Source organism: Chelonoidis abingdonii, chromosome 15 (assembly GCF_003597395.2).
Source record: "Chelonoidis abingdonii isolate Lonesome George chromosome 15, CheloAbing_2.0, whole genome shotgun sequence".
Lineage (NCBI taxonomy): Eukaryota > Metazoa > Chordata > Testudines > Testudinidae > Chelonoidis > Chelonoidis abingdonii.
Window position 1 is genome coordinate 54,862,269 of NC_133783.1, and position 14,838 is coordinate 54,877,106.

General features: G+C 37.9%; 1 protein-coding gene across 4 annotated transcripts in view; it reads left to right on the top strand.

Annotated features, from left to right (window-relative positions):
* NRAP (nebulin related anchoring protein) overlaps positions 1-14,838 on the top strand; it is a 62,062-nt gene that overhangs the window by 32,669 nt on the left and 14,555 nt on the right. For 3 of the 4 annotated variants that reach the window (XM_032775144.2, XM_032775146.2, XM_032775148.2), the window contains 10 exons: positions 1,312-1,416; positions 1,914-2,021; positions 4,194-4,505; positions 5,713-5,817; positions 8,005-8,103; positions 9,959-10,063; positions 10,590-10,697; positions 11,599-11,712; positions 13,277-13,474; positions 14,148-14,252. In XM_032775144.2, the coding sequence (XP_032631035.1) occupies positions 1,312-1,416; positions 1,914-2,021; positions 4,194-4,505; positions 5,713-5,817; positions 8,005-8,103; positions 9,959-10,063; positions 10,590-10,697; positions 11,599-11,712; positions 13,277-13,474; positions 14,148-14,252 (1,359 nt within the window). The remainder of the gene's footprint in view (positions 1-1,311; positions 1,417-1,913; positions 2,022-4,193; positions 4,506-5,712; positions 5,818-8,004; positions 8,104-9,958; positions 10,064-10,589; positions 10,698-11,598; positions 11,713-13,276; positions 13,475-14,147; positions 14,253-14,838) is intronic. The other variant, XM_032775147.2, reaches the window with a different exon arrangement.

Genomic DNA, 14,838 nt, shown 5'->3' on the forward strand with positions numbered 1-14,838 from the left:
GTGATCCATTCCCTGTCACTCTTTTCAGCTTCTGGCAAACAGAAGTTAAGGACGCTGTCCCAAAACCAGCCAAAGTTGATCACTTTGAGCAATACAGCTCTATCGTCTGGATATCTTGGCAGAGTAGGTATGTTCATGTAAATACAGTTTGCTCTTGAAGCCTCTGCCCCTCCCAGCTAGCTGTCAGGGGAGAACTCATTCAGACCCTGCTTACAAATACTTGGCACTTCCATTTTTTCATCCATATAGCTCAAACCTCTTTAAAAAGTTGGTTTTAAAAGTGAATCAGAAAAGCACATAGGTCTCCTGAGTCTCTTCTCTTTTGTCTTATCCACTAGATTATTCTGCCTCCCTATAGCTATAAAGAATGTATCTTGAGGCAAGTTTCTTAGCTCTGGAGTTAGAGTTCTGTGCCACTTTGTGGGAGACACAACATTTCCCCCCCCCCCCCTCAATCTCTATGAGATGCAGGATGTTGAGCCTTTAAGTGAAACGTAGCTCTGAATGCAGCAACCTTCTAATCAATCTACTAGCAACTTCAATGGGCTCTGAAGCAGAGTGTCTCATCCTGGAATGTATGCGCTGTTAGAAATGCACTGAGATGTAAAATGGAGGTGGTTGCTGTTTCAGACCATTAAAGATCCTCGGCACTTTCATTTAAAGCAGGAGTGTTAGGCATGGCCAAATTATAATGTGGTTAATTATATCCAGCTCACATAAATATCCCCTGCAAATTTAATAGCATTCTGTATTCTTCTTCATTTCCTGCCCAAAAATGTAACATTTCTGTGTGCTATTAAACAACTTAACTCATTCTATGAAAGAGGCAGCTACATTTCCATGATAGGTGAAGTAATGCCTTGTGTAAACTTTGTACAAAACATTAGTTTGTATCAGCTTTTATGTCTATTGAAATAAAGTACTTTGGGATGATTAACTCTGTATAAATATATCATTATCCCTCCCTCTTTGGCTAAGGAAGAGGAATGAGGCACATGGAATTGAGGAAAGGTAGTAAAATAGAGAATCCCAATAAAAGGGTGTTTATTGTTTTATCAAGTGTTTGTATTTTATATAATATCACTGACAATTAATAACAAATGAAATGGCTAACCTGGAATTGACTTAGGCTTTATAGGAGAGCATCTCAATTCAGGTTTTGGAAAAAGGACCCTGATTTTAAAGATGAAATCATCAAGTACATTTCCCTTTAAATATGCTTGCCTGTTTCTTCCCATAAACTCAATTGTCATTTGAAATTGAACATAACCTGATGCTGCTGACTTTGTTTGCTTTGTTTTCTATGGACAGATTGCATACAAGTCGGGAAAAGAGCAGTTTCTTCATCATTACAGCATCAGCAAAGACGAACCTCTCTTCATACAGGCCAGAGCAAATGCTGCAAATATTAGTGAGGTGCTGTATGGTTGGGGCTGGCACCCACCGCTTTAACTTATCAAATGGTATTAATGGTATTGAAATAATTGCTCTGTAGTTAATAGAAGGACATTTCCCTTAAGCTGATCTGAATGTTTAAATTCAAAAATTACAGAATCAAATTATTTGCTTTTGCTTGAATAGCTGGCCAATCCCAGTACTGCTCTGAAGGCTCTGATTCTTCAAAGTCTTTAGCCCATTCTCAATTTACTCATGTGAGTAGTCTAGTTTTAGTGGCACATTAATAGTTCCTTTCAAATCAATGGGGCGATTTGTGGAGGAAGCATTACTCAGTGTGAGTAAAGGTATCCGAATCAGGCCCTTAAACTGTAAGTTGTTTGGAACAGGGGCCGTCTCTGACTATGTGCACCTACCCTAATGGAGTTCCAATCTTATATGGATCTCTTTGTGCTACTGTAATGCAAATTATTTGTGTTATTGATAATTAAGTAGTGTTGTTATTGATATCTCTTTAGAAATTGTACAAGAGTAGCTGGGAGAAGCAGAAGGAAAAAGGATTTGAACTTCGTCTTGATGCACTGTCTTTCTTGACAGCTAAGGCAAAGAGGGATCTGGCAAGCGATGTGAGTATAGATTCTAATTAGATGGTATTCCATAATTAACCTGATGGTTTGTTGTAGAAAAATATAAACCTTCTCAACAAACCTGACCATGCAACCTCTTCCCCAGCCCCTTCTAGCCCTTAGGGTGAATGTTCAGATTCAGAACCAGAAACTGACCAAAAATTTGCAAGTGGCACTGCAGAATAATGCATCTAAGTCACTGGTCTGGGCAATAAGCCAGAAAATTTCTGGGAGAGAGAGGCTGGTTTTCAAAGAAATAAAGATTATTTTGGCTGATTTTTTTATCTTTTAGATTATGACATGTAATATTGAAGAACAGCTTCCTTTTTTAGATAAGCCCTAAAGCCACTCTGATTCCCTTTTGGAAACAGACATGTTGATTACTTGCATTGAAAGCTCACAAGCCTTAGAGACTTGATCTTGCTCCATTTTTTTTCCTGTTCTACTGTGAAATCATAGGCATTGGGAATCATCATTCATAGAATATCAGGATTGGAAAGGACCTCAGGAGGTCATCTAGTCCAACCCCCTGCTCAAAGCAGGACCAATCCCCANAGACCATTACCCTTGTTCTGTCATCTGGTACCACAGAGAACAGTCTAGATCCATCCTCTTTGGAACCCCCCTTTCAGGAAGTTGAAAGCTGCTATCAAATCCCCCTCATTCTTCTCTTCTGAAGACTAAACAATCCCAGTTCCCTCAGCCTCTCCTCATAAGTCATGTGCTCCAGCCCCCTAATCATTTTTGTTGCTCTCCGCTGAACTCTTTCCGATTTTTCCACATCCTTCTTGTAGTGTGCGGCCTAAAATTGGACACAGTACTCCAGATGAGGCCTCACCAATGCCGAATAGAGGGAAATGATCACATCTCTCGATCTGCTGGCAATGTCCCTACTTATACAGGCCAAAATGCCATTAGCCTTGTTGGCAACAAGGGCACACTGTTAACTCATATCTAGCTTCTCGTCTACTGTAACCCCTAGGTCCTTTTCTGCAGAACTGCTGCCTAGCCATTTGGTCCCTAGTCGTCACTGATCTGTTGTGTTTCTAGTGGGATCCTGCAGGAATTGGTTCCTGGTGCTTTGCCATTTAATGTTTTTGTCAATGATCTGGAAGAAAATATACAGTCATTGCTGATATAGTTAGTATATGAAACAAAAATTGGGGTAGTAGTAAATAATGAAGGGGACAGGTCACTCATACAGAGCGATCTAAATGGGTGAGACACTCCAACAATATGTGTTTTATTACCACTAAATGTAAATGTATACAAATAGGAACAAAGAATGTAGGCCATATTTACAGGATGGGCGACTCTATCCTGGGAAACTGTGACTCTGAAAAAGAGTTGGGGGTCATCAGCTCCCAGTTCAACATTATGGCCGAAAGGGCTAACCCAATCCTTGGATGCAAAAACGGGGATCTCAAGTAGGTGTGGAGAGGTTATTTTTACCTCTGTCTTTGGCACTGGTGCAATCACTGCTGGAATATTGTGTCCAGTTCTGGTTTCCATAAGTCAAGAAGGATATTGACAAATTGGGGAGGGTTCAAAGAAGAGCCTCAAAAATGATTAAAAGATTAGAAATCATGCCTTATAAAGATCTATTGTGCTCTTTCAGTCTATTTACCTTAACCCAGGGAAGGTTAAGAGATGACAAGTACAGTCTGTAGGTATCTACATGGGAAACAAATATTTAATAAAGGTCTCTTCAGTCTAGCAGAGAAAGGTGTAAAGTGATCCAATGACTGGAAGTTGAAACTAGACAAATTCAAACTGGAAACAAGGCATGAATTTTTAACAGCGAGAGTAGTTAACCATTGGAAAAACTTCCCAGTGATCATGGTGGATTCTCCATCACTGGTAATTTTTAAGTCAAAGCTGCATGCTTTTCTAAAAGATCTGTAGGAATTATTTTGGAGAAGTTCTATGGTCCTTTATGGCCTGGGAATCTATGAATCTTTGAGGAGATTTCAGTTTCCAAATGTGGATCTCACTACTGTAGTGTTTCTATCAGAGACCAAAAGGCAAATGCATTTTGGGAGAACCTGAATAATGGCAAAAATGAAATGCTGTCTTTACTTTAAGTGGCTAAGTTACCACTTGATTGTTAATAAATGGCTACAGCTCCACTGCATCTCTTTGTATCTATGATCCATTTCTTCTTTTTTACAGATAAAGTATAAGGAAAGTTATGAGAAGACCAAGGGTAAATTGATTGGAGTGAAAGATGTGAAAGCAGATTCACAGATAGCGCATTCTCTCCAAATGTCCAAGTTACAGAGTGATCTGGAGTATAAGAAGGCATCTGAGGACACAAAGTCTCAGTTTCATGTTTCCATGGATATGATAAACCTTGTCCATGCCAAAAAGGCTCAGAGTTTGATCACAGACAGAGGATATAAGACAACCCTGCATTGTTATACTGCTCTGCCTACTGACATGAAAGTGGAATGGGCCAAGAAGGCCTATGGTTTGCAAAGTGATGTAAGTTCACAATCTCATACATTGCATAACTGTTTTATTCGTCTCTTTCAGATGGTTAGGACTTAAATGAATTTCTATAGCTCATGAATTAAAATCTAGGTTTATACATTTAGGACCAAAAAATATATATATTATACATTGACAAAATCCATTTAGCTCATAAGAACATTTGAATAAATGAAACTTTTTATCATGGACAAATATTTTTTTGGATCTGAAAATGGAGTCCTTAGAATCAGCATGTATTTGCCAGGTTCAGTATGTCAAGTCTTTGTCCTTGCATAGCATGTTGCAGACATTAATTAATCCCCAGGACTCTCCCATGAGGTTTATTATTCACTTTTGCAAACAGGTAAACTGAGGTAGAAAGAGGCTAAATAATTTGACCAAGATGATGACAGAATCAGTTACAGAACCCAAGAGTCCAGAGTCTGGTCTCTTGCTTTAAACACTAGAGACACTGCCTCCTTTATGTGAAAGTGATGTGTGTTTTCTGTAAGACAGACTTTCCTTTTTAATGAGTGAGGCTGGGATTTTTCAAAGGCATCTAAGGGAATTAGGTGCCCAAATCTCTTGGCAATTTCATGTGATTTGTGGGCCTAACTCCCTTAGGCTCATTTGAAAATTGCAGCTTTGATGACTGGTTATTTTGTTGCTTGGGGGCGGGATAGAGAGAAGCGAGGCTTGGTCTCATAATTGCTGAATAGAAAAATGTCACCACTGTTAGGGGAAAGTGTTCATTTAAACACCCTTCACCGTTCAGGGTCCTTGGACGGTATCAGCTGAGACCATTTCCCCTGATTGTGACATTTTAAGAATGTTACAAGAAATCCTCTGAAACAGATCTATACCCTCAGAATCCTCATTGTCTCTGCAGTGTCCTTTTAATCAAAGAATATCCAGGAAGATACTGCATACGATGAAACAAGCCTACTTTTTGTATTCAGAACAAGAACTGAAGATGACAGTGAGGGAACAGGCCAACCTTTTTAAAAGATTGCTTTGCAAAGCATACAGCAGAACTGATAATAGATGGTTATACTGCCGTCTCTCTGTATTTTTTTGTTTTACTTGCAATTGCGCAGCCGTGGATAAAACAAAAGCAGGCACTGATTTGACTCAGTTGGTGTTCCCGATATGTCTGAATCCTCTAATGGCACTTTAAATGTATGAGCACCAACAATGGGGCATTTTTTCCCTTTGTCAGAACCAATACAGAGCAGATTTGAACTGGATGAAAGGAGTTGGATGGATAGCTATTGGGTCATTAAATGTGGAGCAGGCTAAGAAGGCAGGAGAACTCATTAGTGAGGTGAGATTTCATGACAGCATGTAACAGAACTTTCTGCATAATGTGTGCAAAATGTCTGTATAAAATTAAAATAATTTCCACTCAAAGGGGAAAGAAAAAGGCATACCACATGAAAGCCCTCAAAACCAGGAATAGGACTGGTAATTAGAGGGAAACCAGATACCAAACACACACCAGTAGGAGTCCATCTAGTCTTTGCAAAAACAAAGCAGGTGACAAATGATATTATGAATAATAATGGCAATCAAACAGTGCTCAATTGCTACCTACTAGCCTACCTTTTTAATGAAGCAAAACAGGAGAGATGATGAAAAGATGCACTTATTGCACCCAGAGCCTCCTTTTGTACATGTTCTTTCTTTCTGTCTTTTCGTATATATTCACATTGGACATGGATGTCCATGTGGATTTCTCTCGATCCAGCTGTCTCTGTGGATTCTGATCATTATCCCCATGACTCCCACATTACCCACTCAAAAAGAATGCTCTTTAGATGAGCTCGAGAATCCTTTGTGCCTGTTTCTGCAGTCCTTCAAAGGAGCCCCCGGCAGAATCAGTTCAATAGTTTGCAGATTTCTGAAGGAGGGCCTGTTGACCAAATCTTCATCAGTAGAAAACTGAAAGACTTACAACACGTTAGATAGCCAGTGGTAAAACCTAGAGAGATCACCTGTCCACACACTGAGTATAAAGATGCACCAAATAATTTAGCTTTTCAGTTATCCTTTAGCATGGCCAACTGCTGGCATTATTGACATATTTCCATATAATCTTCAGCAGTAAGAGAAAACAGACTTTTAAAAGAAAGTGGACCACGTATTTGGCCAGATCCACTAAAGCCAATGGAACTCTGCCTGTTTATACAAGCTGGGAATCTGGCCCACAAACTTTTAAATTATGCAGATGTCACAAAAATCTGCATTTCATTGTCACTAACTGGACACCACTGTCAGTAGAGAGGCCAGTGTTTCAGTAGGCTATGAAGGCTGAACCCCTTGAAGTGGTCCCTGTAGGTGAGGTTTGGCCCACGTTGACAGGATAGTATAGCAAAGTTGCATTGCTAGTGCCTATATTGTGTCTGTTCTGTCTTCGAATACAGAACTTCAGACTCCAAGACTGTTAATCTGGCCTATTTTATGAACACTAAATAATAATATTTGTTTATTTAAAAGTCAGGCAAGATGGGGTTAAAAAGCATCTCCAAGAGCAGTATCTCTCAGCACTTAATTAAATGAATTTCTAGTAAATTATTCTACAGTTCTGTTTTCAGTTTGGGACATATTCTGAGAGGTCCAAAACCACCTTCATCTCCATAAAGTCTTTAGGTTTTACAGGTTGTTCATCCCTTAAGGATTTGGCCCTGTAGCCTAAAAATTGTGTTAAGGGATGTAACAGGGATAGGGATTTAGACTTGGTCATTGAAATCTGAGCAGTTTCTAAAAGAGCCACAAACACCCCACTCAGGCAGCAGGACTCTGTGTGGAGTGGAGATAAGACTGAAGATGGAAGTAGTACAGCCTGATGCAGGAAGAGTGGTTGCTGATTTGACTGCTACATGTGTATGGCCTTCAAGGATTGGGCCATATGGACAAAGTGTAAGCTTGACAATATGGAGCCTTCATTTTAATTATTTATATTTCAAGACTTCTCAGAAGATACTATGAGCCCTTTCAAATAGGTGGAATTAATCTCAGCACCTGTAAAATATGCAGCAATAATTAAACACAGTATTAGTGATCTCAGTGCAGTTTGCCATGTTCAGATGTTAGCAGGAAGTATAAAACTTCCAACGAGTGTAATCACAGCCATTTTTAGCGCAGTTTGAGTGGGTACCATTTCTTGCTTAAAGGAACTATAAATAAAAAACGTAATCAATTGTACTGTGTTTGAAGCCACTTAAAAATGCTTTCTTACCATGGGTCCCAGAGTATTCTAGTAGGCATAATCTGATTTTGAAATGTTTCCTTTCAATTTAGGTAGAAATGCTCAATATTAATCTGTAAATGGCTATTGTTAAATTGAAACAAATATTAATCTGAAAGTACCTAGGACATAAAGATGAGGAAAGAGGAATTCTAATTATGTTCACAAATTCACTCTAATCTTGAGCAACCTATGATTTTTCCCTTTCAAATAGCATGAAAGAGCAGCACAAAATTCACAGCTTTGATCTTTTCTGCTCAACAGAAGAAGTACCGTCAGCATCCATGTGCTTTGAAGTTTACCAGTATTAAAGACACTCCTGAGATGATCCAGGCTAGAATTAGTTATAACCAGGCTGTGGATGTAAGTTATAATGTATATGCATTATGATTATAAGAGTGGTATCCTCTTTGAACGACCTGACTGAAGAACTGGATTTCTCTTTCTCTCTCTAAGATTATTCTTGGGAACCATGAAGCTTCTATGTTCTAGTTAGGTGCACCTTACAAAGGGCATGATTTTTACTTAGTATGGAAGTCTTCTACCCACAGAGCTCCCATTGAAGTCAATGGGACTGCCACACACAGAAGGCTTTCTATACAAAAATATTTTGCAGGAATATGATTTGGGAGTGGGACTGACCTGCTTTCCTTATTTAGAAAATTTTGACCTTTTGAGGTCTAGCAAAGAAAAAAAAAACATTTGCGTGGTTACTATTTTCAAACCCAGATGTTTTAAATTTTAGTTTCTGTTAAGACTTTAGAAACAGAATGTGAAGTGACGAGACAAGACAGAAAAAATAAATTAATAATTTTAGGCTGTCATCCTGCTGAGAGAGAAATCCAGGAGGAGGAACCTAAAAGGGAAGAATAGAAACTGTTTGGTCTTTATTTTTAATAGAAGGACTATTTGAAACTGTTGTAGGCTTAACTGAGATAATGTGGAAGTGAATTGTAAAGTCACCCAACAAAGGCAAGTTTCAGCCAAGAGAGAATGTTTCATTGAGGAGAAAAAACACTTGTGAAAATAGATATTTTTAAAATTGAGAAAAAGATGACAGACCTTTGTGTAATGCAAATGCTAATGTGATATTCTAGTACCTTTGCCTTTGGTAGACTTAATAAGAATCAAATTCCTTAATACTAAAGCAGGGTAAATATGAGTTAGTGCTCAGTGTCTGCCCAGTATTTAAGTTACTCCATGTTTGGAGCAGTCACTGGCTTTCCACTCGGGAGCATCTACAGAATTGGGCCCCTCTAATCAGTGAACAGTGGGCAGAGTAGAGTATTTGAGACACATAAGGGCACAGTCTAATGGGTCTCAAGCTGTGGACTCCCTAAACACTAGACCAGACAGAAAATCTGTAGGGGAGGCAAGCACATTGAAAAAGAAGATGGTCCATGAGAGGATCTTGCATTTATGAAATGATAAAAAGCAGTCAAAATGTTGGACAACTGTACCAGTCCTCCCAGTAGGTACATTGCTAAAGCTAAATGCAAGGGGAAACTGAGAGGTAACTGAGAGGTAAAGTGAAAAAATCTTTCAGAAGGTGTATCTCCACACAAAAGGTTTAGATATAGTAAAACATTTATTGTATGCCAAGTACCGGTTTGTTATTTAGAATATGCGTATTGGTAGCACATGTAGTAACAACTGCAGTGTTAACCTACAGGATTGACTACCCAAACTTTCAATAGTCCGTAATTGTCCCATTTTGTTCTATAAAACAGGAGATGGTTAGATGACTGTCTCTGTGTGTATTTATTCAGGGTTGACAATCATTTTAAAGAGGTGTGCCAATGGATCCACAACTCCCAGTGATTTCAATGGGAATTGTAGGTGTCTCAGCCACTCTCAAAATCAGGCCCTTCATAGTTGCAAGTCCTTAATGAATAGCCTGTTAATAATTAGCTATCTCTTTAGTCACATATGAAATTGATAATAGTTTTTTAATATTCAGAAATCTAGGGTCTTACATTGATTTTATACCCACGTGACTTCAGTTGAGTTACTCCCAGTTTACCCTGCTTGAGAGAAATATCAGGCCTCAGCTCTTTTCAAGACCTTTCGATGAATACAGCTGCCTGCATTATTAATACTGCTGTTGCTTTTCTGCATTCTTTGCTTTTCATAAACTTAAACTCAGACCTTATTATTTTTATCTGAACCTGTGATCAGATGTGTAGTGTGTTCTGTTTGAAATTCTTCTGCATTTCAGAGGCTGTACAAGGAGCATGGAGAGAACATAAAGCATCATTACACACAAACAGAAGATCTTCCTGAAATCCTTCAGGCTAAATTAAATGCTTTGAATATCAGTGAGGTGAGGATATCAGAATCTGGCCTTTAATGTTTCAGAGGAAGAGTGAAAAAGATCCCTAGAGTATCTTGCCAATTTTACAGTACTGTATGTACTTCCTGTCCCTCATATATGATCATTCTGTGGCCCGATTAGCCTCTTGGTAAAATAAGAAATCAAATGTGATTGGATATTTCTATAAAATACATGCTGTAGGAATTACTTTGGGAAAATTCTCTGTCCTGTGTTATATATGAGAGCAGACTAAATGATCACAATAGTCCTTTCTGGCCTTGGAATCTATAAATCTATAAGTCAGACCACTAGACAAATTAGAAATGAACAATCGAGAAAGTGAGGTACAGCCCCATTACTGAGACTTGTGTTCTGTTGTACATCTGTCTTGTATTGATAACTTTATTTATACCAGTCCCATCTATTTGAATAAAATGAAGCAAACACAATGATGCTTCTGTTATAACAACAAAGGTGCAATGTCAATCTGCTGTGTAGTAAATGAATTTAAATGCTGTTCAATATTTCCAAACAGACTCACTACAAAGAATCATGGAGTAAGTTAAGAGATGGTGGATATAAACTGAAATTGGATGCCATTCCCTTCCAGGCAGCAAAGGCTTCAAGTGAAATCATAAGTGATGTAAGTGAAATTACTGCTAATTTTGTCCAATATAAAATACTAGCTACTCCAGACTGTTTCTGTTATGGTGTGTCAGTGTTCATGGAAACAGTATTTCCATCCTACATGCTGAAAGGGATCTGCCCTATGCTCCTTTCAACTCTTGGCCGCCCTTCTGAGACTAAAGACCCAATGAGGTGTCATTGGTGGCTGAGGGCTTTTACATATGGAGTTCTGAGATGGCCAACTCATTGCAGATACACACTGAACAGCCATAAGGGTTTTTGACAGCTTTCAGTCATTATCAACCTAGACTACATTTGAAGCAGAAATCTATAGGTAAGAGAGATTTCAGAATCAAACTTTAATTTCTTAAAACACATAGTCCTCTGGAACTGAATTTTTACTGAAAAAATAGGTATAGCAGGTTTATGTATATAAAAGACTATGCCAGTGTATTCATATACAGAGAAATGCATTAGGAAAGAATGTCATATCCATCATATGATAGCATGTGGTGGGACCCACATTGCTTCTAAATATCTGCATTTGTATATTCTTCTAAATAAGTCAAGATACTGAAAGATGTGTACTTACCAGGCTCTCTCAACATTCACTTAAGATTTATTCAGTGTTCATCTCTTAACACTTGGCAAAACATAATACATCTTAGCAAGTGTAACTAAAATTTATAGTGCAAAGATTTACAACTGCTTCATTAGAGAATTCTTTACACCATCTATGACTTGTGTCGAAAAGAGGAATAGACTTCTTGACTGCTTCAACAGTTCTTGTTCATTCAGTTCATTTGCTCAATTACTGTTCCAAAAAAAAAAAAAAAGCAAGACTCAATTTTGGGTCAAAAACTCACCTCTCTTGCTATTTGGCCCTTATCAAACTTCTGTTGTTTTTTCCACTTCAGTACAAATATAAGGAGGCATTTGAGAAAATGAAAGGACAGATGGTTGGCTCACAGGGCTTGGAAGATGATCTTAACATTGCTCACTCAGTGCATGCAGCTTTGCTACAAAGTGATGTAAGTACAAGGACCTGGGAATGAACATGTAGAAACAATTTTCTAATGACTATAGAAAACAGACCTTGCTGTGGATAGGTTCTTTGGCATATTACATAAGACTCAAGTCTTCCTTTACACTGGCTAAATACTTTATATTAATTGCATTATTCTTTTACATTAAATACATTATTATTAATCTGAGTGTAAAATAGCCCTACACTGTATTATCTCTACAGGCCTCTTACTCCATGCAACTGTTTCCAGATATACAGTATGTTGTTCTGTGTGTATATATATCACCAAGGGACAATTATAAATGGTTAAGAAGAATTACCAATTTTCATGTAAGGATTTAAACTATATAATTTGGAGATCTAACTTTTACATTGAGTATTTTCTACTTATTGTACTCTATAGAGCCTATATGTTGACTGCACATATGGAATTTCAGGTTGCTTCTTTTGTCATACATTCAGTATATTGTCCTGATCTTGAAAGGTGCTGAGCACCACAATTTTCATTGACTTCTTATGGGAATTGTGACTACCCAGTGCCACTCAGAATCAGACCCTATGACCCTGATCCAGCAAAGCGCTTAAGCACTTGTATGAGTTTAAGACATGAATAGTCTTACTGAAGTCAATAGGCCTGATCACATGCTTAAAAGTTTTATTCATGAGGGGCACTCAGTGCAACCAGCACTCATTGAAGTAGATAGGAATGTTTCCATAACTCCAACAACTGTTAGATTGGGTTTATACTGGAATGCTTGGTTATATCAAGGTGAAAACATCATATTTTTTGTTGTAAGCCCAACAATGGATATTAGTTCTAGTGATCTGAAAACCTTAAAAAAAGGTCAGTTTGGAGCAGATTTTAATAAAATAATAAAGAACCATCTGCACCACTCATCAAGTTTATTAAATCATTTTGATTAGCACCAAAAACTCTGAATGTTTATCTGAACCTCCTGAGTCAGCATAAGTCATTTGAAATTTCATGAGAATAAGATTTCTCTGAATTTTTCTACTAATTCATCATTTTTTTCTGGCCAGAACTAACTAGTGCAAAGACTTCTGTGAAAATAATTTTAAAAATTTATAAAAGGTTACGCAAGTGTGTTAGAATTTTAAAACTATTTTGCGTGAAGGTCTGGGCTAATTCTGGTTTTACCAAAAAAGGTTCAGATATTGCTCTATAGGTTTATTATCATGAAATATCTTTAAGAGTTTGTTAGTGCTTTGTAAAAATATAATTAGTTTTTCAGAATCAACTGTGAGATTTGCAGTTTTACCAATAACTTATTTATTTAGCTTTAATTATATTCAGCCTTAAAAGGACTCCAAATATAGATAACATTGCAGTTATTTTAAAATAATGTCGATGACTACTCTTTTTTGGCCAAAAATTGACTGCCATATAGTCTAATTTCATGTATACTTAAATAGGCTGGGAAATTTATTAAAATAAGAGAATGATTTGTATAGGAAATTGGAGGAATGTGGAAACTATCCCTTTAATCAGAGCTTGAATTTTAAGCCATACCTCTGTCTATAAAGTGATCCATTTATTTTTATAACAGGTAAAATACAAAAAAGGTTTTGAGCATATGAAGACCCAGTTCCATCTGCCACTGGATATGGTAAACTTAGTGCATGCCCGGCAAGCCCAGTCATTAGTCAGCGATCAGGGATACAGAAAATTACTTCACCAGTACACCTCTGTGACGGATGATGTGAGATTGCAGTGTGCTAAGAAAGCTTATAAACTCCAGAGTGAGGTAAATGAAAGTCATCCCAGTGATTATCCTTGGTTCTGACACATGATAGTTATATTCCAGACCATCACATCCACAGATACATATATCTGGGCAGCAATTGTGGAGTAAACAGGGACTGTTCTCCCTTGATTACATTGATGAATGAGACATGTATCTGTCTGGGACTTGGGCAGTAAAAGAGCTACAATAGAAGGAATTCTCCAATGAGTGAGATGGCCTTCTAAAGGGCCTGTTAATTGTGTAAACTGTTTGCCCTGTGGCCTTCGACCTGCTATGAATCTGAATGTAATTGGTGCATATATCCAGAAGAAGGCTGCATACAATTTTAAAAAATCTGATTCGTAAGAGACCTATAAACTGTAGTTTAAGACTAAATCTACTCGATCGGTGGAGTTCTAATAAGGACGAATTTGGCCTACTATGTAATCTTGAACTACACAATTCTTTACAAATCTAGGGCCTGTACCACCACAGGCAGTGTTGTGCTTTAGAAAGATGCCTCTGTATACCCCTATCGATCAGTTTTACACCTTTATGATAATTTGAGCTGTCTTTTAATAGCCTAGGCTTCTAACTCAGAGATGCTGTAAAATGTAAGATTGTGTCTACCTGGGTGCTGAGGGGGCATCTTAAATACAAACTTGTAAATTACTTTTCCTGGGTTTCCCCATAGAATTTGTACAGGTCTGACATGAACTTTATGAAAGGAGTTGGCTGTATTACTCCAGGGGCCCTAGAACTTGAAGGAAAGAAGAAAGCTTCTGAACTCATCAGTGAGGTAACAATAGAGGGATTTGATTTCTCCACTACAAACAAGAATTTGCCAGATGTGTGTTTATTAAACTGGGTTGGCAAAGTGACTCATTGTATTAATGGTAGACTCCCTCCCCCTTTATGTGATCACACCATTAATGTTCTGATTTCAGGTGGGTGAACCTGCTGGAGTTCGAGGTTTTGCAGACCTCGTTAACTATTTTCACAATCTTTTCCTCCTGTGTTCTGAATGCATGTGGTTAGTATTTTTAAGATGCATTATTTTATATAAAAAAGTATATTTCCAGCTAAGAGGAAACCTGTGCCCTCTATTACACATAGTAACATTCCCCAAAAGCTAGGCTGGCACATTGGAGTGACCTGAACATTGAATTGTTCCCTGCCCTCACTCTGCTCCTTTTTGCAGAGTTTCTCTGTGTTTTGCATTCTGCCTACTCAGAATTCTGTTTTCCACCCTATTTTCCAATTTGATTTTTCCTTCTCCACTCTCTCCTTGCTGTTCACCTTGCTAGTTTCTCCAAAGCAAAAGCTGAATCCAGTGACCATATTCAAATAGGTTTGGAACTAGGCAAAATGAGTTTGCACATCTC